This window comes from Brienomyrus brachyistius, chromosome 5 (assembly GCF_023856365.1).
Source record: "Brienomyrus brachyistius isolate T26 chromosome 5, BBRACH_0.4, whole genome shotgun sequence".
NCBI classification, from domain to species: domain Eukaryota; kingdom Metazoa; phylum Chordata; class Actinopteri; order Osteoglossiformes; family Mormyridae; genus Brienomyrus; species Brienomyrus brachyistius.
The window spans coordinates 9555295-9582901 of NC_064537.1; the positions used below are offsets into that span (position 1 = coordinate 9555295).

At 41.8% G+C, this 27607-nt stretch overlaps 3 protein-coding genes across 6 annotated transcripts; 1 reads left to right on the plus strand and 2 right to left on the minus strand.

The window, feature by feature from the left end:
• The first annotated feature begins 805 nt into the window (after window positions 1–805).
• On the plus strand, window positions 806–7865 carry si:zfos-323e3.4 (volume-regulated anion channel subunit LRRC8E). 4 transcript variants are annotated; one of them, XM_049013928.1, is made up of 3 exons: window positions 806–1375; window positions 2666–2835; window positions 3179–7865. In XM_049013928.1, exons 2-3 carry the CDS (start codon window positions 2692–2694, stop codon window positions 5510–5512), a joined length of 2478 nt encoding a protein of 825 aa, XP_048869885.1. In that variant the 5' UTR covers window positions 806–1375; window positions 2666–2691; the 3' UTR covers window positions 5513–7865. The 4 variants fall into 4 exon arrangements, with proteins under 4 accessions (XP_048869885.1, XP_048869886.1, XP_048869888.1 ...); XM_049013929.1 differs by having other exon boundaries at window positions 2687–2835; XM_049013931.1 differs by lacking the exon at window positions 806–1375 and adding an exon at window positions 1383–1723 and having other exon boundaries at window positions 2687–2835.
• A 3188-nt stretch (window positions 7866–11053) lies between these two features.
• cdkn2d (cyclin-dependent kinase inhibitor 2D (p19, inhibits CDK4)) lies at window positions 11054–14011 on the minus strand. The gene is made up of 3 exons (XM_049014712.1): window positions 13567–14011; window positions 13151–13314; window positions 11054–12158 (listed from the first exon to the last, which is right to left on the minus strand). Exons 2-3 carry the CDS (start codon window positions 13289–13291, stop codon window positions 11775–11777), a joined length of 525 nt encoding a protein of 174 aa, XP_048870669.1. The 5' UTR covers window positions 13292–13314; window positions 13567–14011; the 3' UTR covers window positions 11054–11774.
• A 464-nt stretch (window positions 14012–14475) lies between these two features.
• ap1m2 (adaptor related protein complex 1 subunit mu 2) lies at window positions 14476–20850 on the minus strand. The gene is made up of 12 exons (XM_049014711.1): window positions 20648–20850; window positions 19416–19572; window positions 18990–19057; window positions 18278–18408; window positions 17942–18089; window positions 17553–17679; window positions 16579–16721; window positions 16386–16457; window positions 16103–16261; window positions 15678–15803; window positions 14986–15061; window positions 14476–14801 (listed from the first exon to the last, which is right to left on the minus strand). Exons 1-12 carry the CDS (start codon window positions 20687–20689, stop codon window positions 14782–14784), a joined length of 1269 nt encoding a protein of 422 aa, XP_048870668.1. The 5' UTR covers window positions 20690–20850; the 3' UTR covers window positions 14476–14781.
• Between the last annotated feature and the right edge of the window lie 6757 nt (window positions 20851–27607).

Sequence of the window (27607 nt, forward strand, 5' to 3'; positions counted from 1 at the left end):
TATAATACAGTAATCACTGCCACACCAACATACTATGCAATACAAGCAGGTTTGTTTCAAAACATTTTAACTCAGGGTGCATATGGGAGTTGTGCGAAACGTCAAATACAACCCAAATATATAGTGAGAAACTGCAACTGCGTTGTACAGAATAATCGCTTTTTGTATGCTTTCTGGGTATTCTCAGTCCGCGTGTAATACGCAGCATTGGGACATCCTGCGTGTATATTTGCGGTGTTTTCACGCGACAGAACTCGCATAATAAACGTGTGGGATTTGTGATCACTTTCAGCACGTATAGTGCCCTCTATAGGCGGAAGCCTAAACCAGAGCGGGACGCTGCTCTACATGCTGAAGTCACGCCGTGATTCCTGGGTCTTAATAAAATACACACACATCAGCTTGAGAGAGTTCGCTTACCGAAGTTAGGCTGTTTTACTTAAATATCGTCTCTTTATGGCATTTTGTGATAATCAAGGAGTTTCCAAACCAGGTATTCCACCGGACCACGGAACATTGGGGTTTTGCGGAAGGCTTGGTTAACTTCTAAAAATAACGTTCATTTTACCGTATCCTGCTTGTCTGATTTCAAAGTTAAAGAACAACGTTAACTGCAATAAATAAATACTTCCCTTATTTAATAATAAACCGTTAATATTGATAATCAGACAATTATTAGGTCGATTTGATCCAATATGCAAACATGAGTAATTATAATGCATTTACTAATAATATTTTAATTTTAGTAACTCACTGTAAAATCTCATTTTAGTAAACTTGCTACAGCATTTTTTTCCCGATCAGTGAAGTTTATAGAGTCGATGTTGAACTGAATTTGGTAGCAAAATATTGAAACGTAACCAAAGGTGGCACTGTAACTAGATACAGCAGAGCAGGGCGCGATCCCCGGCACCCCTCTACATACAAGTACGTCTTAGTGTAAGTTATGTTAAGTTTGTATAACAGCAGCTGATCGCCAGCTTCCCGGGTAAATTTCACGTGTCCGTTGACTATTACAAAACAAGACTACAGATCACCGGATAACGAGGAATAAATATTCAGATCTGACGCTGCTGTTATCCGACCCAAACCAGGCGTGAACTTTACTAGGTTAATTCATTCCCCGGGTTTGGAGCCTTGTGCGCAGCTGCACGCGCTCGTAGGGGGTGAGGGTGTGTCACGACGAAAAGTGTCTCCGCAACGAAACCTTCAAACTGTGAAGTTTGATTGTAAATCAGGGAAAGAGGATCATACAGCACACGATCAGCAAGACTTCAACCTGTTACTCTGCCAAGCCGCAAGTCATTGTGATGAATCGCGTCTCCGGTTACGTTTAGGAGGAATCTGGGCCGGTGCTGTGGCCGCACCATTGCAGGTAAACTTGTGCATTTTAACGTTCTTTATTAAATTCAAAATAGGCCATATTAACTTTACAAGTAACCATTAGTTTCAGTTTACCATACAGTCTTTGGGTCGCGTTGAGAAGTGTATAATGAATGAAAGAAAGATAGGATACATCTATACTAAGGTAGGCTGTTAGGCTATAAGCTAATTAGTCAGTTTATACCATGATCCTTGGCTGGAGATGAATGGACCGTCTGGGTTCACCTACTTATACCCAGTCCGATCTGTCTTTGTTATCCAGCTGGATTACGGTCATAAATAGCTTGACTCCGTGCCGGTTCCTGTTTTATTAGGCGCCACGGGGGGGGGACGTTTTGAGGTGTTGTTCCTTTTACTTCTAGTTCTTGCGAAGTTTATTATAAGTCTTAAAAGTAGTCTTGTTTTCATTTTCAGTTTCACGCCTTTAATGCCTCCCATCATAAATGCACAGCCATTGGACCAGCAAAGGGTGCACCATCTTAAGTTACAGCTAGTGGTTACAAAGCCTTCATATGAATTTCCTTATTTATTCGTTCACTTTGCCCGGTTCTAACCATATGAATAGAATATGAAATGTGAAATATGCATTTACTGTTTCAGGCAAAGCTTATTTTCCGCGAAATGTCCGGCGGTATTCCTGTATCTGGTTCGGTGTGATCGTTTTGGTTGTTGGTTGTGTTCTAAGTACAGCGAAATTCCTGTAATCGAGAGATGAGGGAGACGTGTTGTATTCGATTGGGGTTTACAGACGAATACTTAATGTTATGAGATATGTAATGTTTTATCCAACTAAAAAAACATTTGCAGCAGTCATTTTGGATACGTGCCAATAATATATTATACTTTTTAAATGTAATTTTATTTTATAGGTTCTAGGTAATTCGTGTTCAGTTCAGGCCACGGAATGTAAATGCATATTTAATCTAAATGAGGGTATCTGCCCTCTTGTAATTTTTAGGGTGACTAAGCACGTTTATTCACTCAAGGGCTTTTTCCATTCCTCTACTATCCAACTCTTTCTCTCAGCGCTGACACAAAAAGGAAGTGATTACCTCCTACTCAGCAGTATTTTGTTTTTCTCTCAGATCCAGCTCTCTCACAACTCCTCCTTATTTTGTATGTATGTTTCGCAGATAGCCTGCTGTAAATGATCGAGTCTTGTCATAAACTGAGTTCTGTCGATTTTGCAAAGCCTTCGATTTCTTAGACGGGTTTGATTGATTTGGGTTTTCATTTCTGTTGGTTTTGTAAATACTCTGTGGTTGTCTTGTTCTGCTCCCAGCTTTCTTCTCCACTGTTCCAGTGTTCATGATGATCCCTGTAGCAGACTTCCAGAAGCTGGCCTCAGACCATAACCCCCAGTTCCGTGCTCTGAAGCCTTGGTGGGATGTGCTCACAGAATATCTGTGCGTAGCCATGCTGATGATGGGTGTATTTGGTTGCACGCTTCAGGTATGCTTTGTGCAGAACCAAACCCGGAAAGTGTGTGTGTGTGTGTGTTTGTGCATGTGTGGGGCGGGATGGGGGGGTTGGTGTTCTATTAGTCATGCTTTTATTTGGAGTTTGAGTCACACATTATACCTGAGATATTTGTTTTGTGTGTCAGGGGCTTTTTCCTGTTTGGAGTATAGATTACTACCTCAAAGCTGGAATACTCCCATTTTAATTATACATAAGCCTGGACAAGATATAATCATATGGTTCTCCTTAAAGGTGCCAGTCTGCAGCCTTTGCAGTGCACCGAAATGATAACTTCTATTCTAAAACAGCTGGAACTCTTGTCTCCTCAACATAGCTAACCCAGGACAAGATCTTCTGCCTCCCGAGCCGCCCGTCTTCTGAATCCCCTGAAGAAGTTAGATGTAGCCAGCCGGCAGAACGTTCTGGAACGAGCCAGCCGGCAGAACGTTCTGGAACGAGCCAGCCGGCAGAACGTTCTGGAACAAACAGCGTGTGGAAGGACACTGACACCAAGGATCATAACTTTACATCGCATGAAATGTTTGGCCGAAAAAATCACCTGGACATTCACCAGTATGTCTTCGTTAACAATTACTGCTACGAGACAGCTGTGCACTGGTATGGTAAATATTTTCCCTACCTAGTGGTGGTGCAGACTATGCTATTTATGATTGCCAGTAGCTTCTGGTTCAAGTTTCCTGGGACCTCATCCAAGATTGAACTATTTGTCACCATCCTGGGAAAGTGCTTCAATTCCCCCTGGACTACGCGGACAATCAGTGAGGTGTATGAGGAGGGTGGTGAGGAGAGCTTAGTCATGTGGAAGAGGAATATAATGTCAGTATCTGATAGAAAAGAGAGCCTGATTGAGGATGGTGAGAATGTTCACCTGCTTAAATCAGCCTCTTTTAAATCCAACCAAGAGAAAATGGCTCCTGAACAAAAGTCACCTTTATCCCTCTTGGACAAGAAAGAAGGAGAGCAAGCTAAAGCTCTGTTTGAAATAGTGAAGAAGCTCCGTATACATATAGAGGAAGGTGACTTGTTGTACCGGATGTACGTGCTGCAGACCTTCATTAAAATGTTAAAGTTTGTCGTCATCACTGTATACAGTGCCTTCCTGGTACCTAGTATTCAGATTGTGGTAAAATGCTCAGTTCCCAAAGAGGTGACGGGTTTTGACATCTACTGCTGCAACTATGTCAAAGCCCACCTGTTTTCCAAGTTGGCCTATTGCTATATCTGCTTTGTTGGCGTGTACGGCCTACTGTGCATCTATACCCTGTACTGGCTCTTCCATCGGCCGCTCAAAGAATATTCCTATGAAAATGTACGTTTGGAGACTAGCATCAGTGATATTCCTGATGTCAAAAATGACTTTGCCTTTCTGCTGCACCTCTGTGACCAGTACGACCCCTTGTACTCCAAGAGGTTCTGCATGTTCCTGTCTGAAGTCAGCGAGAGTCGGTTGCGGCAAGTCAACCTTAATCACGAGTGGACTGTGAGTAAGCTTCGGAAGTGCCTCTCCAGAAATGCCAGCAAAAGGCTCGAGCTGCACTTGCTGGCTCTCCCAGGACTGCCGGATACCGTCTTTGAGGTCCCAGAGGTGGAGTCCCTCAAACTGGAGCTGATGAACGACATCATCATCCCAGACAGTATCTTCCAGCTCATGTTCCTCCAGGAGCTCAGTCTGCTTCATTGCCCAGTCAAGTTGAAGCTGAAGGCGCAGAACCACCTCCGAGAGCACCTCAAGGTACTGCGGCTCACTTTCAGAAGCCCGGAACAGATCCCTCCTTGGGTATATACACTTTTAGACCTGGAGGAACTGCACCTCACGGGACCCCTGACCCAAAGCACCTCCCTCGAAGACCTGAGTAAGCTCAGAAATCTGCGGTTTCTGGCCCTCCGCAGCCGGCTCTCCAAAATCCCATTGAGTGTGGGGAATATTGGGTGGCTACACAAACTCGCCATTCACAACGAGGGCAGTCCATTGCGTGCTTTCCACAGCCTTACAAAGCTGACTGACCTGACCTCCCTAGAGCTGGTGGGCTGTGACCTGGAACGCATCCCCAGAACCGTCCTTGGCCTGACTAATCTACAGCAGCTGGACCTGAGGGAGAATAAGTTGATGACGATTGAAGAGATCCTCAGCCTGCAGCACTGTCGGCACCTGGTCACCCTCCGATTGTGGCACAATGCCATCCTGTACATCCCTGAGCATATCAATAAGCTTGTCTCCCTTGAGACACTCAATCTCAGCTGGAATAGGATTCGCAGCCTCCCAACAGGGCTTTTCTACTGCATCAGGCTGCGCCATCTGAACCTCTCCCATAACCAGTTGTCTTCCCTTCCCCCAGAGGTAGGTATTCTGCAGTGCCTCCAACACCTCTCCCTTGCCTCCAACTCCCTCAGCTCACTTCCAGATGAACTGTTCTCTTGCAAGCACCTGAAAAGACTTGTCCTGGCGGACAATAGCCTGGCCTCCCTTTCTCCTCTTGTGTCCGGCCTGGGCCAGCTGGTGCACCTGGAACTCCAAGGCAATCGGCTTCAATTCCTGCCCCGTGAAATAGGGGACTGCTGTCTGCTGAAGCTCAGTGGGTTGGTAGTGGAGGACAGACTCCTTGACCTGTTGCCATCTGACATCAGGAATCGGATGAGTGACACTTAAAGCAAAAACATCCAAAAAGATTTTATATTGAAGTAGGACGACACTTTGTCTGTTGGCCCTGCAAATGTCTGTATATTTATCAGGTTCTATAAACTTGCCTCTCAATATTTGTGTTAGCAGCAGTTTGGGTACCTATTTCAGTCATATTTTTCTCTTTTTTTTTATGTGTGTCGAGACACAATATCCCAAAAACTTACACTACTGAAAAACTGGTATTTGTTGTCTGATAAGGACGTATTTTGTCAGTGAGGCCTACATGTGAGGTGTATCTAAACAAATTGTACTGATGTGCCCTTTTCACCTGAATTGGATTTGTTGTGATTCATCATCTAAACATCATCTAAACCACTTCAGGGAAATTGGTGAATTCTCCATCTACCTGAGATTTGTCTTAAGAGCTTAAGTTCTTGCCATAAAGGAGTTGGAGAACTGAATTCTTGCTTGACCCTAGAGGTTCCAAACCTCTCTACTGCATGACAATGACAGGATAAATTACTAAGAATTTTGGCATGTGTTCAGACCATTGCTTCTCGTGGATTTTTTTTTCATATAGTGAATGAACCTTAATTGTACCAGTTTCACTAGATTGTGTCGAGCTCAAAACTTTAAGGGTTGATGATCTTGAATGTATATTGATGGCTTGGTTAACTTGACTCGAATTAGCAAGCGCCCTCTTACCATCCAAACTCAAAACAGGAAAAAGGTGATTCACGCTATTAGCTGTTACAAATATTCTATAGCTATGTCTCTACATTCTGTCAGACTTTGTTTTTCAGGTTTTGCGGGTATTTGTGAGCGCATATACTGTAAGATAAAACGTTACCACTCCAATGGACTTTGTAACGAGCTTGTCTCCTCCGGGCAGAGAGCAGCCAATCCTGTTGCGACTGGCTGAGCTAACGTGCGGAGCCGTGTTCTGACTGGCTTCTCCGCCGCGGGCACCTCAGCTGAGGCTGAGACGTTCCTTCCCACGACATTCCGTCTCCCGAAAAACACCAAACACTAACCTAAATTCTTGTGGAAATGACCTCTGCCCAAGGTTAGCAGTCACCGCCCGGAGGAGAATTCCAGAAGTGGGCAGCATGATGGTGGAATTCCAGCTAGAATTCTGATTGTGTTCAGCGTGCGTGTGCCGGCATTCATTAACACCTACACAGAGCACCGGCCTGCACCATACAACCCCCTCCCCTCTCTATCTCCCTCATAGATCTTTAGTTTTAACCTTAAGGAATGATCCAGACAACAGATCTTTTTGTGTATCTTTTCTACACTTTTCTATATTGTAGTGGCCCCGCTCTGAATGACTCAAAGTACAAACCTTATTTACTATAGTGTTTTTAAATGTAAATTATAAGTTGAGTAGCCAAGGGTGACCTGAAGAGCTCATGGTTATGTATGACATTTCCCATCTATACAGCCATTGGCTTTGGAAACGCAATTTGCTAGCAATATAAGTTAGTGTTTAGTGTGTATTAGAATAATTCAAGCTGATTATATGCGGTGATACAACTGGTTTCATATCGTTTATTTCCCAACACTATTTATCCAGCTGCATTATAAAAACTAATGCAAACATTGACGAAATACTGCAGGAGGTGTTTCTAAGAAATGTCCAGTTGGGTAATATTAATGGCAGTTATTGACTTGTTTACAGAAATGCAGAAAGTCCAGTATGATAAGCTACCAGCAACTATATGTACATCCTGATGCCAACAGTTAGTATATTTACAAAGTGTTTGTAAAAAAAATGTATTATTCATCCTTTCTGTAAATCCGTAAATCCATTTTAAAGCTTTTTCAAAATAGTCTGTCAGTAGGAGATATGCCATATCAGTAAAAACAGAAATTTAAGTATGAAGGACTCATCATTCCACGTTAATTGACTGGGTAAGTAGCCTTATCGAGATGAGAGGGGAAGACATTAACGTGCTGTTTGTCAGCAGTGCTTTCTTCCTTGTCATTTCCCTTTATTGCAGGCCCTGGTATAAGTAGAGAACCAATGAGGTCGCTCAGTTTTACTCTCCCCACTTTCCTGTCACCTACGCGTCATGAATTTACATGTATGTGGTTTAAGCTGCAGAATAACTCAGGCCGTATCCTCCACAGAGGTCATTTCCAGAAGAATTCTGTCTCTGCTTGTTGCTGACCAGGGCCTCCCTGAAAGCGCATTATTTGTAAAGGATGTAATAAATAGTGGGTATTTCCACGACGCCACATCAATACTCATTTCCACAAAGAAGAAATCCTTGTAAAAAGCAGAGAAAATTACAGGTTTGCAGTAATTCGGGGGGGTCTGAGGTCATTCACAACTGCAAATTTTTATTTTGGCAAAAATAAAACCTCAGGCTATGGATTTGTTGCAAAATTATATGACATTTTTGTATCCCTCTCTGAGGCTGAGCTTTTGTAAGCACGATGGTTTAGGCAACTCCGTATGTCAATGTCGAACGAGTCATTTACTATGCCTTTACGCTCCCAGAGAAATGAGCGCCATCTTGTGGATTTAGCATTTACATAAAACTGCAACCAAATACTTTGCACATTCTATTCATAATTCAAACTGGCTCCATTTATCTACATGACACATCTATTAACAGTTAAAACTTAATAAAACATTCGAAATGAGTGCTTTTTCAGGAAAAAATATGGGTAACACTTTGCTTGAGGGGGTTACTACATTACTAATGTGGTATAGTATACTCAATGCAGTAACTAAGTACTAGTTACATACTGATCACGTTCTTTAAGCATTAATGAATCATGCAGGAACTATATTAGTTAATGATTTGTACCTGAGTAGTAACTAAAGGCATAGATTTGGATATGGACGGTACGGCCATGTCCCTTCCTATATAAGGTGTAAGGGAGTTGGACCCTAAAATATCTGAAACCAAACACACGCCCTTGTAAGTATTTGTCCCTCCTCAAGTAAAGTGTTACTGTACTGAGATGTTACCAGAATATATATATATATATATATATATTTGGTGCACAGTAAAATATTAACGAAGTTCATTATTAATTGCTTATTACTAGATGGTTAGGGACTGGGGGAGGCATGGTGGTGCAGTGGTTAGCACTGTTCCCTCACACATTTGGGACCCAGGTTTGAGTCTCCGCCTGGGTCACATGTGTGCGGAGTGCGACAACCCTATGTCGTCATGGGGTTTCCTCCGGGTACTCCGGTTCCCCACCACAGTCCAAAAACATGCTGAGGCTAAGTGGACTAGCTAAATTGCCCGTATGTGTGAGTGTGCCTTGCGATGGGCAGCCCCCCCCCCCCCCCCCACCCTGGGTTGTTCCCTGCCTTGTGCCCATTGCTTCCGGGATAGGCTCCGGACCCCCCGCCACTTAGTAGGATAAGCGGTTTGGAAAATGGATGGATGGTTAGGGACTGTGAAAAATAATTCGCTCGTAAATAAGTATTTTTTTGCATATTAACGAAAGCAAAGTCATTTTACCCGTGCAATCAGATCTGTAAAACCGTAATGATGATAAATTATGAAAATTCAACCAGAAAGTAGCGTAAGAGGTGATTCCTCCGTTATGACAGGGGTGAAAGGTGGACTAGAACAGACAGTTTAAGAAGATTCTGTGGTGCGACTCTTCCGAGTTACCTGGATATTTGCCCCCCCCCCCCCCCCCATTTGCGTGAACGCTGTAAAACTATTAACCAAACAATATAAGATGCACTACAGTGTTAATGTCGTCGTAGGTTAAAAATCCTTGTTGCAACACGACCTTCTCCTTCCTGGATTGCGAAGTCCATTCTGCAATTAAATGACCAATTTCCCAGGCAGCCTCAAGCACTGACGCAGGGCGTGACAGGTGAGAAAAAATCCGAAGCAAAATAAAACAGCCATTGTGCGTGGCACTGCATAAACTGTTGCGTTGCACTTAAACAAAGTCCACCATTGATTGTCTGCTACATCTCACTTGAGCATCCAGCCGTACAATAGATCTTCTGTACAGACGGATTATACTGAATGACGGCGCACAGTACATGCAAAGACGTGCCTGCTCACTTTAACTGAGAACTATAAAACGTCAGTTGTTAAGATAAACAATAGCCATAAATTAGATATAATTCCAACCAAAGTAATGGAATTTGTAAACAAAGAATTTCAGGGCAGAACAATTCCTTTAAATCAGCCAACAAACTAATGCATACCGAAAAATGCTTCTAAAATCCTCTGCAACTCATGGCCTCGCCAACAATAAGGAAATGCATAAAAAGTAAGAAAATAATCTTTCTAGATTCAGGATATTCATTTGCCAAGTGCATTGGAATCTTTACTCGTTCAGCAACACAGTACAACAGTAAAAATGCAAATAAATAGACGTTTATATAGACGCAATTGTAAACTAAACAACACTCCAGACTTTAGTATTCACATAAAGTCCAGGTGCTAGTGATTGTAAAGTGGTTCATTTTAAAAGATGATGACACGAATGGCTTGAGGCAAGAAACTGTTCTATCTGATAGTCAGTGTTTGGGTCCTGCAAAATATCCTATTAGAGTGCAGTAGTGAGGAGAGCTCGTGGCTGGTGTGGCATTGATCCCACATCATACTTTGCCCTACTGTCACCCCAGATAGAACTACAGTAGAGAAAACAGTGATTTGTGCTCGTTTCTTCCTTTCGTTATTCCTAACGATCGAATATCGCAGCCACGCGATGTGAGTGTCCTCGTGTGGTCAAAAAGAAGAATTTCACCAGTGAGTTGAACGTTAAAAATTGGTTTTGGAAAGTCGATTATTGATTTTTTTGCTGCCAAAGTTTCACTTCATTAAAGCGCTGAATATACACTGACGACATTAATGTCCGTTTTATATAATTCCACTGTGTTTGTGTTTTTTGACTGCGGCTGTAGGTCTTCGTTTGCGTCATCAGGGTTTACCACATTGCCGAGTAAACATCCAGAACCGGAGAAAGGAAGAGGAAAAGCCACCTCTACGGAACGAAATTAAGGCAAAATAGCTTTTTTTCCGTCGCGCACTGAAAAATACTCCTTTTATAATTTCTTCAGGTGACAGCTATGCATGACGTACTAATGTAAATAGCGCATATATGTAAATCCCACGTTAGCATTTCATAATGTCATTCGTAGTGCTCGATAGATTCCCCTTTTCCGCCGTCAAATAGTTTTGCAACAGAGAAACAGGAAGAAAGCAAACCTGCGCCCTACGCCCTAGTGTACAATAGATTGCACAACATACCACACGTTAAACTTTTTTTTTTTTACATTTTCCTATATGGAGGGAGGGACACCGAAATATTTAAAGAAATATATACAAATTTTCACATTCGCAATTCATGACAAAACGAATAACGAGAGCCTATATTTTATCTTGTCAAACCCGCTTATATCACCTTTTTGGCGGAAACCCGAAACAAGTGCACAGAAACGTCAGGATTTGGCAACGAATATAGATCAACATCATTTTGGCGGTATGCTGATTGATTTCAAATTCCTGCTTCCCAGGGAACCCAAGAAACTATCTTGACAACCGGCAATGTTGTAATGTCCGGTTACTGAAACCAGTTTTAAAAATGATTGTATTATAGTTAATATTAACTGTTTATCTAAATAATTTAAATACAAAGAACGGGACACAGCAAGATAGCAAGGATAATCAATCATAGTATATTTTATCCAATCTTAAGAATATTTAAAAAGGTGTATACACTGGGATTCCTTACATTTTGAAATGATATTCGTCCATAACTTTTAAAATTATCTACATTAAACGTTATATACAATGATTCGCAAACCTTACAATAAATAGACGTAAATTCTGTAAAGATTATGTACAATCGATAAACAGTGGGAAAATATGTTCAGTGCAAAACTTGAACGAATTCCAGTATATGGCTTTAGAATACACTACACATTTAAAATCGTTACAGAAAGTATCAGACCTGAGCTAATAAAACAATGTTAATGGCAACATACATTAGTGTGAAATGGGATAGAAGTTCAATACATTAATCTTTTTCATTTGGTAAACTGTTAAATAGGCGTTTCATTTACAAATGCGTACTGCAAACTGAATTGCCGAGACAAGATGTCTCATATTTCATAACGATATTACATTCAGCATTAGCGGTGGTGTGATTTGTGCAAAAATGTTTTCTACTACACTCATATTCGGCACATGTCTAACTACAAATGTGAAAATGTCAACAAAACCCATGTATATGATAATGCATTAGTATTTAATCTAGGGATTCGGCTGTATTAAAAATCTCAATAAGAATGCTATTGGCTATGGCTAGACCGAACAGCCAGGGCAGATTCCATATGACGCTCCAGCAACTTCACCACGTCGGTGGAGCACGTGGCCCGTGCCAAGTCGAGCGCGCGGTGCCCTCTCGTGTCGCAGTGGCTCAGGTTGGACCGCGGGGCCAGAAATTCCACCACGTCCTCGTGGCCCTCGCGCACGGCCACGTGAATGGGCAGCGCTCCGGAAGAGTCGGCCACGTTCACAGACGCGCCGAACTCCACCAGCACGCGGAGTGTGTCCACGAAGCCGCTTCGGGCCGCGTCGTGCGCCGGCGTCACTCCATGGCGGTCCTGGACATTAGCATTGGCTCCGTGGTCAAGCAGGAGGCAGGCAATGCTCGTGTTGCCCATCATCATTACCTAGAAGAGAAGGATAACGTTCCATTTAGAGTATTGCTATATTTGGCTTAATTAAACCGATGCGTTTATGTATTTTACTGTGCAAAAGTCTTAGAAAATGTTTATGCCCATTTATCTTGGTAGTATGTGTATATTTGCTAATAAAAAAGCAATTTAACATTATAACGTGCAAATTAACGGTAACAAAATCTCGTCTGTTCTCCAAGTTACTGATATCTTGTAGGATGACTAGATAGACTGCGATTTGGTTCCCAAACCTCTCTTTTGGGGCACCTCAGCCATTTTATATGTTCGTTAAATTTCTTAACTACCTCAGTTAATCTAGTCTAGTCTAGTATAATCTAATCTAATCGAATTCAATGTACTACTTTTAATTTAGTGGGCCCACACTATTGGCGGAAGTCCTCCTTGCTGATTTACAGGGCGGGATTTTAAATTCACCTCTATTCAAATCATTGTGGAAACCGAGGGGCTTCGTTGTAACTACCCACGAGTCACGAAAAGGCGAAATTGGTCGAAACATTGTAGAATGGGCAGCACCTCTGCAGTTCTGGTAAACTTTAACTTAGCATTTAAGAGTCTGACATCTGCGACTGCAGTTTTAAATCTATATTAATCATGACCGCTTTACGGTTTCGTAGCAACACGTTGTTACTGGAGCAAGTTAATCTGATACTTTTGAAACTGAAGAAACCGTCAGCTTTGTCCGATAAAGCGAAACACTGTAACAAAATAGCTGAACTTCTGAAAAGGAATGGAGATCTTCAGCTGAAAAGAATCAAGTCATTTCAACTACAGCATGCATATGCAGGCCTATACAAACACAGGATGGAAATGGTTTAGATTACAACCTAAACTGCACTGCCTCACTTAAAAATGCACTCGCGCCCTCAAATAAAGTAGTTGGTACAATACTTGAGGGCCGTATTGTATCAGTTATGGAAGGAAGTGGTTTTCCTCTACAGTCGTAAATGATTTGCCTTGGTCTTTACCTGTAGGGCGGTCTTGTCAAACTCATTGACAGTGTCTGGATGTATGCGATGTTCCTCCAGCAATCTCCGTACTTCGGACAGGTGTCCCCTTGCGGCGGCCGCAGTCAGATCATTGCCGGCATTTTGTTCACTTAGAACCATCGTCGTGAACTTTTCTACCCTTTCTATAAAATATATATTTTTCGATTTATTCAAACTCGGACTATATATACGGTATTTTAAATCTTTCGGAGCTCATTTCTTCGAAATAATACACCGAATTAGCTGGTAGCCGTAAGCAAAGAGGTCTATTAAAATCAGAAATGCTTAGAAATAACCGTTTTATTATTTTTACGTATAGTCAGCTGTATTAAATAATCAAGACGAGAAATCAATTAGCTATAGCTACTGACTGGCTAACGTCATTCGCGACCTACCTAGTACCGTGTCCGCTTCACTGGGCGTTCACCTGTTACTGGCCTTCCTCTGTGTTCTATACTTTTTACACTAAAAATACAATTTCCGAAGAAAACAACACAAAATTTCTTGTTTTTAAAAACCGAGGCGAGAACTTTAATTTGCGCGCTGACATCCAAAGTAGTATTTCATCCAGTAGTCTTTCTACAAACACGGTCGTAACCTCTCCCCCAATCATCGCCCGTCGCGAGTAGCCAAAGACACCATATATGGTAAAAAGGGTGAGGTTATATCCCGTTGCTACAGTATCACCGTGGTAACTCGATCTTTAGCCAATGGAAATCATGCAGTCGAAGGCGGGCTCTTCGAGGACGTACTCGAGAAATTCAGAGAAATTCATTCATGGTCGGTGAAGTTTACTAAAGATCAGTAAATTATATAGTCAAAAGACAAGTTTACATCACCACTCACAGTGTAATTTTACAATACTACTCGGCTAAAATACAACGCACTAAAGATATTTATCTTATTGTATTAATTAGGCTAACAGAATGGGTGCATTCTTGGAGTTCCTCTGATATTAGTTGCTTCCCATAAATGTGAAATTGTGGTTTATGCTTGGGTACAACTTCCTTTAATATACACATTAATGCAGAGACGTAATACCAGAATACAGTTTTGTGTGAGAGACAGTCAGGGTTGGTCCTACCGCGCACCCAACCATGCAGTAGCTACCCTAACATAATTTGCACTTCCGAAACTAATGTTAGTGAGAAACCACGCAATCCACATCCGTGAAGCACGCCTATAGACGCCTATAGCTTAGTTTTCGGCACTAAACACTGTTTTTTTTCCACCATGCACCAGAACTTCAGAAAGATTTAAATCAACATCGATAAAAACACGGACACTCAAGAGATGTAAGCGCATTTCCCATGGTTTTGAAACATTTTAATTTTTACCCACATAATTTAATATCTCCACACTTCAATCATAACACAAAAAAACAAATCAGGAAAACAATATCATTAAAATACCTCTTTGGTGATTCATATTTATTATATTTTTATTTACATATTTTAAATTCAAATATAGAAATTTGGAGAGAAAATCAAAATGTCAACTCTTCCCTTCTCTGTGAAACTCTCGGTCATTTAGCGTATAAGATGGTGTTCAGGATAGAAGATTACTACTGTCTTTCAAACATCAGGTGGACGAGTGAGTGGTTCACTGGTCTAGGTTCGCAATTGATAATCTAAATGAAATAAGAAAGCAGATGAAGAGAATTAGAAGTCTACCGAAGTAAGGTTTTACATAATTGCATGCATTTGCTTTACTTACACATTGTATTCATATCACATGGTCTGCCCCCAGCTTACATGACATTGAGCTTTTTTTCTGTTGACATCTATGTAAACACATGCAAAGTTCCACCATACCTCCACTCTGAGTGATATATCTGACCCAGGGCAGAGCCTGGTAGCCACTCTTCTCAATGATCTTCATGTACCGCACCTGAGAATAAGTCAGGTTTAATTCCACCTGCTTCATAACTTGAAATATGATTTTGTTCAAATGATATACCTTGTTCACTGGGCTATTTAAGTCACTATTTCCATTAAAGGTATTGAAGTTTTAGGTACACACTCTCAGGAAAAAAGGGTAAATATTTGTACCTTTGCTTGATTGAGGATGTACCCTCAAGTATCTGTCAATTGTACCCTTAGCTGTATTTAATTGTACCTTTTAAGGTACAGAAATGGACCCTGAGGAATATTTCTGTACAATTGATGGTACATTAATGCTGTTTGTACCTCTGGGATGTTCCTCAGAGTCCATTTCTGTACCTTAAAAAGGTACAAATACAAGGGTACAGCAACAGTGACAAGCAAAGGTACAAACTTTTACCCTTTTTTTTGAGAGTGCAGAAGTTAATAATGAATAGTGTGTTTATTTTAGATTAATGAGACAGGGGTGAGGCGATTAGCATGTCCTGTCCATTAAAATGTAAATAACTTAAAAAAATAGGTGCCATTCACAATTAATACTCAAGTAACAGTATGCTACCGACATTTTCAAAAGACCTTTAAGCATAACCTTCCCAACCAGCCAGCTGTAACACTATACATACCTGGATTCCAGACACAGTGAAATAGGGTATTTCAAAATTGACAGTGATTGGTGGCCTGCCCTCTGCTTCATCATTTTCCACACTGGGGAGCCCAAAGTGGGCTCTCATCAGAAACTCCTTCCCCCCCTAGAAAGCAGCAGACAGGTGCATGTGTTCATTAGTTTCACCATCTGATATCTGTCTCCTCTGCAGATCCACACACCACGTTTAGGTTTAGGTCCTTGCACTGCGATTTCAACTGCAGAATTCCTCAAATGTTGAAAAATAAAGAACATTTATAGAGAAAAACTCAAAGACCCGATGGAGATGAAATCTGACACATATTCAGTGAACAAAGTCCTAAAACCTAACATATTTTATGGTGTCAAAATTTGGCAAAAAATACTCCCCACTTCCACCCAATAGATTCTGCTCCAAGGACTTACTGGGAATGACTTAATGGTCCACACAACCAGGTTCTTCTCAGGGACGTATTTGGCATGGCCAGTAGTCGTTTTAAACTTGGGTGAGTCAGCATCGCTTGGAACAGGTACTTTGACTTCCACATTATTAGCCACTGATTGTTTCTTGAAATGCCCTTTAGCCTTGAAAGAAGAAAAAACAATTACCCTCTTCCCAAGTAGAGCTCAAAACATAAAATGGCACAACAAAAGCGTTCATTACTTTACAGCGAATGCATCAATCAAGACGACTGCAGGACTCCCGTACCTTCACCATGATCTCCACCCGACTGTGAGAGAACCTTTCGATGACCGACTCGATCCAGATCAGCGGCTTCACCTGGAGGAAAAGTGCAGCACAGCCGCGGGTCAGCTTGACAGCTCCATGTTACGGGGGTCTGTTGGTCACGGGGAAGTGCGGGTGGGGCTGCACGTTCAGAGAACGGGAGGAGTTGCCTCACCTGAGTGTTGATGCGGTAGGACATCAACTCAGACTCCCCATCCGGCGGGATGAAGGAGATGGTGCGGTCGCTGTCGAATCGGGAGAGCCGTACACACTGGTGGAACTTCACGTCCTCCATTGCCACCGATTTCCCCTTGTCCCCTGAACAGATACGAAGACGGAGGCAGTGAGAAAAATTCATGGTACGAACCGCTGAAAAACAGTGATATGGGAGGGAGCAGGGGGTCAGGGAGACATGCAGAATCTAGAGCAGTGTTCCGCAACCTTTTCTCACCCTCGGCACACCTAAGCCCTTCCCAGAATTCCACAGCACACCACAAGCAAAATATACAAAAAAATATAGATTATTACAAAGAAATTACATTTATTTGATAGTTTTTTATTTGATAAATTTAACATCACAGCTAAAACATTTATTAACTTATAACTTATATTAACTTATATTTACTTTTATCCATAAATACCTGTGCTTGTTTTAACGAACACAATAGTTTTATATATTCGGCTCGATAGTCGACAGAGCAACCCGAGGCTCTTGTCTAAGGTTCTTCAAGTCTGACTGCTTATCATTTTACATTAAAAACTAGAGTTGAAAAACTTTTTTCCCCCAAAGATACATTGTAGAAAATGGAAGCAGATCTGCAACAGCCTTGTCGGAAACTCAAGGATCGTTATTAAACACAAAAGACCATTCCCGTAAGAAAAAAAAAAAAAAACAATTTAATAGTAACTGCAGTGATGCAACCAATAACTGCAGTGATCACTGGCTGTCCCTAACCCGCCACCCTACCTCACCTCGTGTGCATGGCAGCGAAGTGATTACGTACGCACTTGTGCTAATGTCACATGTATGCATTACTGAACACGCAGACCTTGTGCTTTCCCCCCTTTTGGAGACACTGCCTTGTGACACTCTCGTTGCGGAGCACTGATCTAGAGGACAGCAGAGGTAGCTGGCGCGGTGATGCTTACGACCGGTGAGAGCAAAGAGAGCACGGTCATTGAGGCCCAGCCGCAGCTCCGGCATCCCCGAGAGCATCGTCTTCAGCTTGATGCTGCCCACGATGTCGCTGCTCATGACGTTTCCATTGGCATTCACCTGATTGGAGCGCAGAGACATCCTCAGTCACATGTGCACATGGTATCAGCGTTAAGTCTGCATATCAAATAACTCCAATTTTAAAGGTATCATTGTGTCATAGGACATAACTGCGCATTCAAACGAACAGACACATTGTTTCATTGCCGTCGTGTCTGAATACACGATTCTTTTAGGCAATACAAATACCTATTTTTTATTGGTTGAATTCACAGCACCATGACACCACAGTCTCAAAATACTGTCAGAATAAGTCACTCACCAACACATTGATAGACTCGATGACATCAATGAAGACTTCATTCTTTTTGTACTTGATTCCCTCAGATCTCCAGGACACGGCATTGGTGACAGTGGTGGGAACCTTGCTCTTGGCCACCTCCAGTTTGGTGCCCTCCTGAGTAATATACCTAAAATCCAGTAACTTTTTAATGACCCTTTTTTCAGAAGCGTGAAGGATCTTACATGAATGGGCAAAGCATGCGATTATGCCTGTGCGCTGGGGTCAGCTGCCATTTCCAGCACCGCATTTCTGTTCATAGGTTTGTCAGTATGCGTATCATATAAGCATGCAGTCAGGCACAGTCGTACAGCTTACTCTTGTAGGATCTTGCTATCTGTCGTCTGAGGGAATCCAAAGTCCATGAGCTCATCCAGCAGCTCGTACACGACCACAAAATTGTCCTGGATGCTCTCTTCCTCCAGCTCTTTGAAATACTCTGTAAAAACCTAATGCATGCAAGCAAACACACAATCAAGTTTTACTATGTACTTCTGTACTATTTTGCTACTTTATTTTATTCTACTTAAAAGTCATTTTTTTACAGTTAAGTGCTATTTTAGCAAGGAAACTTGAGGGGACACTGAGTCCAAGAAATTTCATTACAGGAAATGATGTTCCTTTGTTATCAATATATGATAATACGCTTTAAGTTGAGCGACATTGGCAGATTCATTGACAATTTCAGGACATTTTTCTGTTTCACTATTGTCAAGACATTTCAAAATCCGACATGGCAAATCAGAGAACTACCATACAACCTCTAAAAGACTGTCCAAGTCTAATCCGTAACAGCAGTATTCATCCACAAAAACCTGCGGCGGCATGTTCTAGACTGCAGAATATCTAGTGTTCTCCAAAATACATTAAGGGCACCTCCATTAAACAGAAAAATGTTCCAGCTTCATCACAAAAAGATAATACACTACACACTGTTTTCTATGGAAATCATTTGCGTTTTGATGATATGATCACTCCCATGGCTTTTATCACTACCGGCTTAAAGAGACGAAATGTGACATCAACTCACCTCTACTAGTTTGTAAAGGAAAGTATACACTAAGGCTGCATTGGAGTTCTTATTGGTGAGGATGACCACTATGTCGTAAAGTCAAGGTCTTATACTCAAGGCATGAGAATATTACAGAACTATTATTGTTTGTCCATCGCTAGCAGCGGTCTGGAAGATAAGCAAAAACGAAAGGGCTAAGGAACAAGACCGGCAAGCTGCGGGTCTGTTCCTTACAGGGGAATAACTGTTGTACCCCCGCCCAGGGCACTTTGAGTACTTCACATATCAAGCTGACTCTTCAACTGCGGGAAAACAGTAAAGGTTAGTAAGGGATCTGATACTTTGTCCATAAGTAAAAACGCTAAGTATTCCAGTATTAGCATATTGCTTGTGACCTGCCGGAAGCATGTGGTGAATCGCCACACTCTACCACGGGAAGGATACAGTACAGGTTGCTGTGCTTGATCCATAGAAAGTTAACGCTGCCATGCACTATAACAGGGCTGAGTAGCCCCTCCTCTTCCTGTTGCATGAGGAGGGGCATGAAGTGGTCTATCTCCGCCATGTCCACCTCTCCCTTGTAGTTCCGGCATATCAGCACCTAAAAGGCAAGCAATACGTATTCAACACTGTTCACCGCGATAGACTTGGGGTTACACTGGATGGGAGTTTTCTAAATAAATGGAAATGGAAGCTTTATTCAGAAGCTGAAAATCTCTGAAGGACAGACTTCACTTCACAGTAAAACCGCTCATCTATGCACTAATTTGAATGAGAAGGTTCAGACTGCAGGTAATCCAGTGATATAAAAACTATCCATCCATCCATCCATCTTCAATACTGCTTATTCTGTACGGCAGCGTCTCCCAGGTTCCAAGCTCCCCGTAGCAAAAAACATGGGCAGTCTGGGGGTCCCTGAGGACCAGGTTGAGAGACACTGTTCTACAGGGTCATGGCAAGCATGAAGACCCAGGAAACACGAGGCAGCATGTACCTCAATATAGGACATACCCAATAAGCCGCACAACCACACACTTAACAACAGCTTCTCCTACCTTCCTGTGTTTTTGGACTGCGGAAATAATCTGGAATATTCAGTACTACTCCATCTAATCCATCAGATCAAACAGAGAGCAGAATTGTTGCTGTCATTTTAGCTCTTGTTAACAGCAACAGCATTTTAAGTCAATTTCACCCATTTTATTGGTCATTGTCTTAAATTAAAATGGAAAAGCCCCATTTAGGCTCTATGGTCATCCCATCCCTGCAGTTTAATGAGAATGGATAAAATCAACCGAAATTTTACATAGACATATCAAAAATGTTTTCCATGTCAAAATATTTCTTATTGCAAATCTTAAATTTTGAGACAGTTTCATGGAAGTATTTCATTTAAAGCCTAAAAAAGCAAAGAGAAACAGGTTACACATTCGTCAGTGCCCGTCCATGCGATTAATACCGGAAGAGACGAATGACAGCGACAGAACAAATGTTTTTTTTACATGCTTTACGGCTCAAACATTCATACATGCAAGAGCTGATGCTTTACTAAAAGTATTACTACAAGTCAATAACTTTTATGTTGCCTGTATATACTCTTAAAAACTTTTGTAGGACAATTCGTCACGCCAAGTTATTAATTATGCTTCGTGCTACCGTAAGTGACTTTTCCTCACCTTTCCTTTCAAATCCAGAATGAAGACAGCCGAGGCGGACATGGTGGACGTGGATTAAAACCGGTTTATCCTTACGCGCACACTGCTACCATTTAAAGACTGGTCAGCTAAGACCTAGAGCCGAGCTCCCATCGGGCAGAATGAGGCCGAACGGGGCGATCATGGATCCCGGGTTTCCTCTTTCCGGAGATGCCGGTTGCGCGCTGACGTCATCGGGCTCCAGGTGAATCATTGACTCACCTGCGGTATAAAAGCGGGCGCGCGGCAGCCGTTGAAGCGGCGTTGAAACCAGCGGCGCCAAGTGCTGCAGGCCGCAAACATATGCTGGCTTTCAAAAACGTCTTTTATACTCCAGTTTTCGTTAAACTAAATTAAATTCTTATTAGGAAACTTGCTCCCACGAATAATACCTAGTTCGACTCTCTCTTTGGGGGAGGGGGAAAACAAAAAAGTAGCCTGTAATATACTACTTTAATAATACATTTTTAGTCTGCTCAAGGATAAAAGCCAACTTAAAATTATTAAAATGAAGAATGTAACTAGTGGAGGTTTTTCTTCCTCATATTAAAGTGCCCTTTTTCACCGCGTATACCTCGACCTCGTATTAGGTTTAACCCGAGCGAAATACAGCCCTCTTGTCTTGCTCGTAAAACACGTTGTTCATTAAGCAGCCGATTCATCTCACAAATTACAGCCCAGTGATCTATATTTTGCGTTTAGCATATAAATACATTTTCAAATTGTTGGGAAAATTAGCTGAGCCATTTTATCCACAGGCGCTTGTTAGCAGGCCGAGGTAGGGGCTGAGGGAGGCGGCCTATTTCCAATCGAACCTTAACAGAAACTCCTGATGAAACCTCTTCTGTCGGCTGAAAATGGGATTTTTAATCAACTGGTCTGTTTGACACCAATCGAACTGCTGGTACAAGATTTATAACTTATAATAGTTGACCCCCTTAAATAATTGTGGCGCTAACTAGAGCCTGTCCGTTTTACTGCAGTTGATATGGGAAAATAACACAAAATGTGTTTGCAGTTAATAAAATGAATGCAACTTTTTTAAAAAGATGTTTCGTTTTTTAAAAATGAATGTCCTCTGCACGCGTTAGATCGATAACGTCCACTTGGTGGTGCTGTTTTCTTGCTAATCAGTGTAACTGAAGGAATTTTACCGCTAGCACGGTAGGCCGCACTTGTGCGCGCACTACAAAGAAAGAGAACCTGATACCATGGGAGCCTGTCAACTATGTCACGTTATACCACTGTCATGTGATCCACTGAGCTTCTGTGATGACTTTGCGATATCAGTTTAATGATATTGGGGGCTGGGTTTAAACAAAAGTACTGAAGATTAATGAACAGATATTATGGACGCATCAGTTTCAGCAATAATAAGGGTTGCAGTGATCTGAAGACTAGCCAAAGATCATCACACCGGGCTCACGCTTCTCTAAGTGACTCAGAGTCATCAAGTTTTGTATTAGTTACCAGATGTATGTCTTTTAGACTGGAAAAGAAACTCACAAGTAAATTCTGTGAACACATATTGAGACGTGTGACAGCGTTCATACAGCTGATTGGCGGAATTGATGCCTTAATGAGCCTAGAGCAATAACAGATCAGCTGATCACAAACTAGAGGCTCTATTTTTACATTAATTATATTTCCATTTCCAAAACAGATGGATAGATGGGTTCCTTTCCATCTCAAATATAATCTGTTGATGTATGAAAATTTTAAATATGCAAAATGCAGGAAAATAGGCTCAGCTTTCAAAGCCAATGATCTGGAGTTAGTTTATAATAAGAAGTCCTTCTGTATGGACAGGGAAATCATTTTTGGCTCCATTGTCAAAGCTCCTTCTAATTTATTGGGCTAATTAAGATACCTGTGGTACAGCAGTGTAATATATAATCTCGGTGTACTTCCTCTTGAAAGACTGAGCTGGACATGGTCAATAATTAGATGCCGCCCGTTCATGAAAACAAGTTTAATTTGGGTCTGTTCTGATGTAGAAGTAATATAAGCCAGTACTTGAGAGGTTTTAATTACAGGAAAGTGTTTCTGTGCCATGCTCTCTATATACAGTAAATGGTTCATTTTTAATTCAGTAATCATCTCTCTTGAATTTCTGTGAATTTGTTGCAAGATGTTGGAGCATCGATAGAGGTTTTAAACTAGCTGCAACAGCATAGATGAGAGTTTGGTATGGGGGGGTACAAATCAATAATTTAAGTATAAAGGACTATTTATGGGGGGGGCTTAAATATTGGGGGGGTACACGTCCTCCCTGTACCCTACATACTGAGTGGCTTAGATGTGATTTTAAGATGTGCTGTGATGCTTAAAGAGAGATCTGTCCCAGAACAGAACCTATACCAGTCATCTTAGTATACCAATCGTCTTAGTATACCAGTCGTCTTAGTATACCAGTCATTTTGCTTTGTTTGGGGGGGCTGAAACAGATAAAGCCGAGATTGCTCTGTGCATTTTCTTCCCTTCTAAATGTCATCCTCCAGACAGAGGAAACAGACCAGCTATCAGGATTAATTCAGTAATCAGATTTATTGTTCATTTTGCTGGATCGGTGGTCTGCACGCTTCTGATGGGTCTTTGGCCGTCTTCGCTGCTTTGCCGCTGGCTTTAAACCACAGTGTTCTGACTTTTGTTTGACTTAGACACCCGCAATACAAAATCATTTTACGAGCATCTGCAAGCATATATGCTGTAGGTTTTGCCCTTCATCCTAGAGTGGCTGAATGGATTTCTGGGCCCCTTATGTTTTTCTTTAACAGCCGCACCACCGTCCAACATAATAATGATGATCGACTTTCCGCTGCTTTCAGTTCACAGCCTGCGTATCACCTTACCCTCGGGGGCCAGGGGAAATCAGGGAGCTGACTGGAGCTTTACCAGTCTTCATTTAATCTGCTATGGCAACCAGTGTTGGTCACACAGCAACCGAGCCCCCATAAAGTCCTTTCTATACGATCCTTCACCTCCCTATTTATGTCCACCAGCTCATTGTGTAGGCATTCGAAATCCCAAAGGTGAATTTTTGTATAGAATTTGGATAATGCCCTTTTTAAACTTAAGATTAATGTACTTTTGCCATAAGAACTTAAACAGAAAGAAAACCACAACTGTGCATATCAGTTAGGAAGTGCAACTGGAAATGATCCTTAATCGGTGTCTAAATATTTAATATTTACCCAAGTGTTAGTATAATGCTCATGGTCATCGCCCTTTTTTCGACTGGCTATATTGCTATTTGCGGCAATAAGAAATCACAGTCCATGACATTATGGTTCTTGAATGAATGAATGAATGAATGAATGAATGTTACATTTATATAGCACTTTTTAAGACACCCAAAGTGGTTTTACAGAACCAGCGGGAAGCTATTGGTTCTTGGAAATTTTAACACTTGTTTTAGAAAATATAAATATGTCTTACTATACCTTTTTCTAACTTGTTAAGAAAATTATATATTATAAATCATGTTTTTTTTTACAACCAGAGAGAAGAAGGAACTTACTACTGCACTGGGAATGATACCACATCAGCTATGCAAATTCTAAGGAAGTACAAAACTGACAAAAAAAACTGTGTAGGATTTTATTGTAATGAAAGATTAGGAGGGCCATTTTGGAAGGAGCAGTCTGTTGTAATAATGTTCTCTGTCCATGTCACTGCAACACGTAGTTCCTGAAAAGGAAATACAACAGCAGTCTCGGCGTGCCAGCAGTACAAACAGTACACGCTGTTTCTAGAACTCATCTAACACTTTCTGCCCATGGATGTTGCAAATCGCAATGCTAACATTATTTTGCATGTATCTGAAAGCTAACATTAGGCCACGATAGCGATTGATTTTCCTTATCTCAGAGGGAACCTTGCAGTATCTTTGTTTTGTCGGCTTTTATCGCCTCGCTTATCGAGATGTTCCCTCGGATCTCTCTTCGGCCTTCTCTGAGTAATGAATGTGCTAGATGATTGGCTGTTACCTCCACGTTCTCAGACGCACTGTGAGTGCTTGGAGAGCGATCAAAGAGCTGTCTTTGTCTCTGTCCTGTTTGCTTATATCCCCTTTCCCATGGCTACAGGTGACAATGGCCTTGAATCTGGGGACTCTGTAGGGGCCGTAGTTCCATTCATACAAACTGAGGGACTGGTTTGTTTTTAGGTTTATCTGTTTGTTTATTTGTATGTTTGTTTGTTTGTCTGATTGTTTGTTTTTGTTTTGTCCCTCATCTACTGGCAAACCCTCTGGCTTCAGGCCTTTCGTTTAAGCGCTTAGCTTGACGGATTGGGAGTACCTTCCCTCTTTTCACTGGGAGGGGCCAGAATCAAGCCTCGTTTCCATTGTGTTCCAGAATTTAGAGGAAGATAACATTGAGTACATGGAGCTTGTTTAACCGGGAACAGAACCTGCTGAACCCGAAGCAACAGGTGAAACAGGAGACGTTACACCTCAAGCAGCATAAGTAGCTTACACTTGTCCTTGACAGGGTTGCCCTACCTTGTTACTATAGTAACTATCCTGACTTCCTTAATATCTCTGCCTGCTAGGTAATTTTACGCTAATGCTTATGTCATTAGCGGAAAAATCCATTGAGAAGAATCTTATGTTTATTTTTTTATCAATCATATACAAATTTAGAGTTATTTATATAGTGCTTTTCACAAAAAAAAATGCCTGAAAACAGTTTTACAGGTGACCGGGCCCAGTCCTTAATGAGCAAGCCTAGGGTGTCAGTGGCAAGGAAAACCTTCTTTAAGTAGTGATAGGAAGAAACCTTGAGAGGAACCAAGACTCAGGTGGGAATTCATCATTCATAAACAATGAATAAAGTCCATAGTGAATGCATCTATCAGATCTTTAATTCATGGCATGGCATCCATTAGGCTGGTCGGTAAGTGGACAGTGGAGATGTCCATTAGTGTTTTTCTGCTTCGGGGGAGGAGGAGGTTAGTTAGCAACATCAACGATGTGAAAAGGCTGCTAGACTCAGGGCTCAGACACACCTGAGCCCCATGTGTACAGGTGTTAGGAATGCTATATGTCTATTGTTATTAGTGACTATAAACAGCAGAGACAGTAGATGGAAGCTCTGATAAACCTATTATGTCCTGGCTAAAAGGGAGAGCCAGAAGGTACCATGAGCAGGTTCGCTTCTTGGACGTCAGCATCCCTCCATTACATTACCATCAGACCTGAATGATCACATGACAGTGGAGGGCCACACCTTAGACCAGTGTTACCCAATCCGGTCCTCGGGGACCCACAGATGGTCCACATTTTTGCTTCCTCCGCACTGCGGGTCTCCGAGGACTGAATTGAGAAACACTGCCTTAGAGTATTCGCCTTAATCGCAGGCTTAGCTAAATAAGCATGTTATTAGGTTGGATTTAAAGATTGGGAGTATGTCTGAGTCCTGTACTGAGTTGCCATACTGAGAACACTTTTGCATAGTCGAGTATCTGTATGAAAACGCTTTAGCACTCACTGTAGATTTATTCAATCTGGGAACTGATAACAAGCCTGCGTCTTCTGATCGAAGTGATGTTTCTAATAAAGGAATTAAAAAAAAGAAATCAGGGTCAGTTAATGTGGGAGAGAGAGACATGCCATCAAGACATGGTTACTTCCAGAGAGTGTTAGATGGACAGAGATGGACAGTGGGCCAAGACATTTTTTAGATGTTTGGGCCGTTGCTTTGCTAACCAGAACGTTGTTTTTATGGTGAATCCTTCCATTACTGTAAGACAGTTGAAGGCAAGATGAGTGGGATGAACATCTGAAATATAAATGCTGTGTATTCTCAGTTTGCTGAGCTAGCCAATTTGGACAGAGGTACAGATTTCAGGTCTATAAAGTAAAAATCCAGACCAAGATCTAAGCAGCTGAGTACTCTGCGACTGTGACTCTTTGTACTCAACTGGTTGGTTGAAACAAAATCTTTGGTCTATTTTACGTTCTGGACCTGAAATTTACACCTTTGTCCAAATTGCCCTACCAGTTGTTACGTTTTATTTATTAGGGATGCTCTTACCCAAAGCAATGTCTCTGGGGCAATTGGGTGTGAAGAGGCTTGTCCAAGGGCCCAACTGTGAAGTCAGTCTGCTGAGCCTGGGATGTAAACCACTGACCTTCCAATCACAGGCACAGTGTCCTGATATGCTGAGCCACACACTGGCACTAATTACATGATATACTCATGTTGTATATTCAACATGCAGAAAAATACATTTAAATCAGATAATTCAAGTGTTCAGTTTCAGAATCAAGTTTTTTTTTGTTTTGCTGGGAGGGAGCAAAAACAAGGACTGTCTGGAAGACTCTTAGGACCAGGCTGGGGAAAAACTGCTTTACTTGCTAGTTTAACAAATGAAATATCCATCCATCCATTTTCCAAACCACTTATCCTACTGGGTTGTGGGGGGTCCAGAGCCTATCCCGGAAGCAATGGGCATGAGGCAGGGAACAACCCAGGATGGGGGGCCAGCCCATCGCAGGGCACACTCACACACCATTCACTCACACCTGCACTCCTATGGGTAATTTAGTAACTCCAATTAGCCTCAGCATGTTTTTGGACTGTGGGGGGAAACCGGAGTACCCAGAGGAAACCCCACGACGACATGGGGAGAACATGCAAACTCCACACACATGTGACCCAGGCGGAGACTCGAACCCGGGTCCCAGAGGTGTGAGGCAACAGTGCTAACCACTGCACCACCATGCCGCCCCACAAATGAAATATTTCAATTTTAGCTATTGTTATCACCCGTCCTCTTCCACAAGTTATATTATGGGAAAAATCACGGACCTTTATGAGCCGCACCATGGAAGCGAGGTGTGGACAGGTATACAGTGTGAAAATAATCAGAATAACAGAATAACGGATGGTGTCATTAAAGAATTATGAGACTCATTATTCAAACATGGACCTGAAA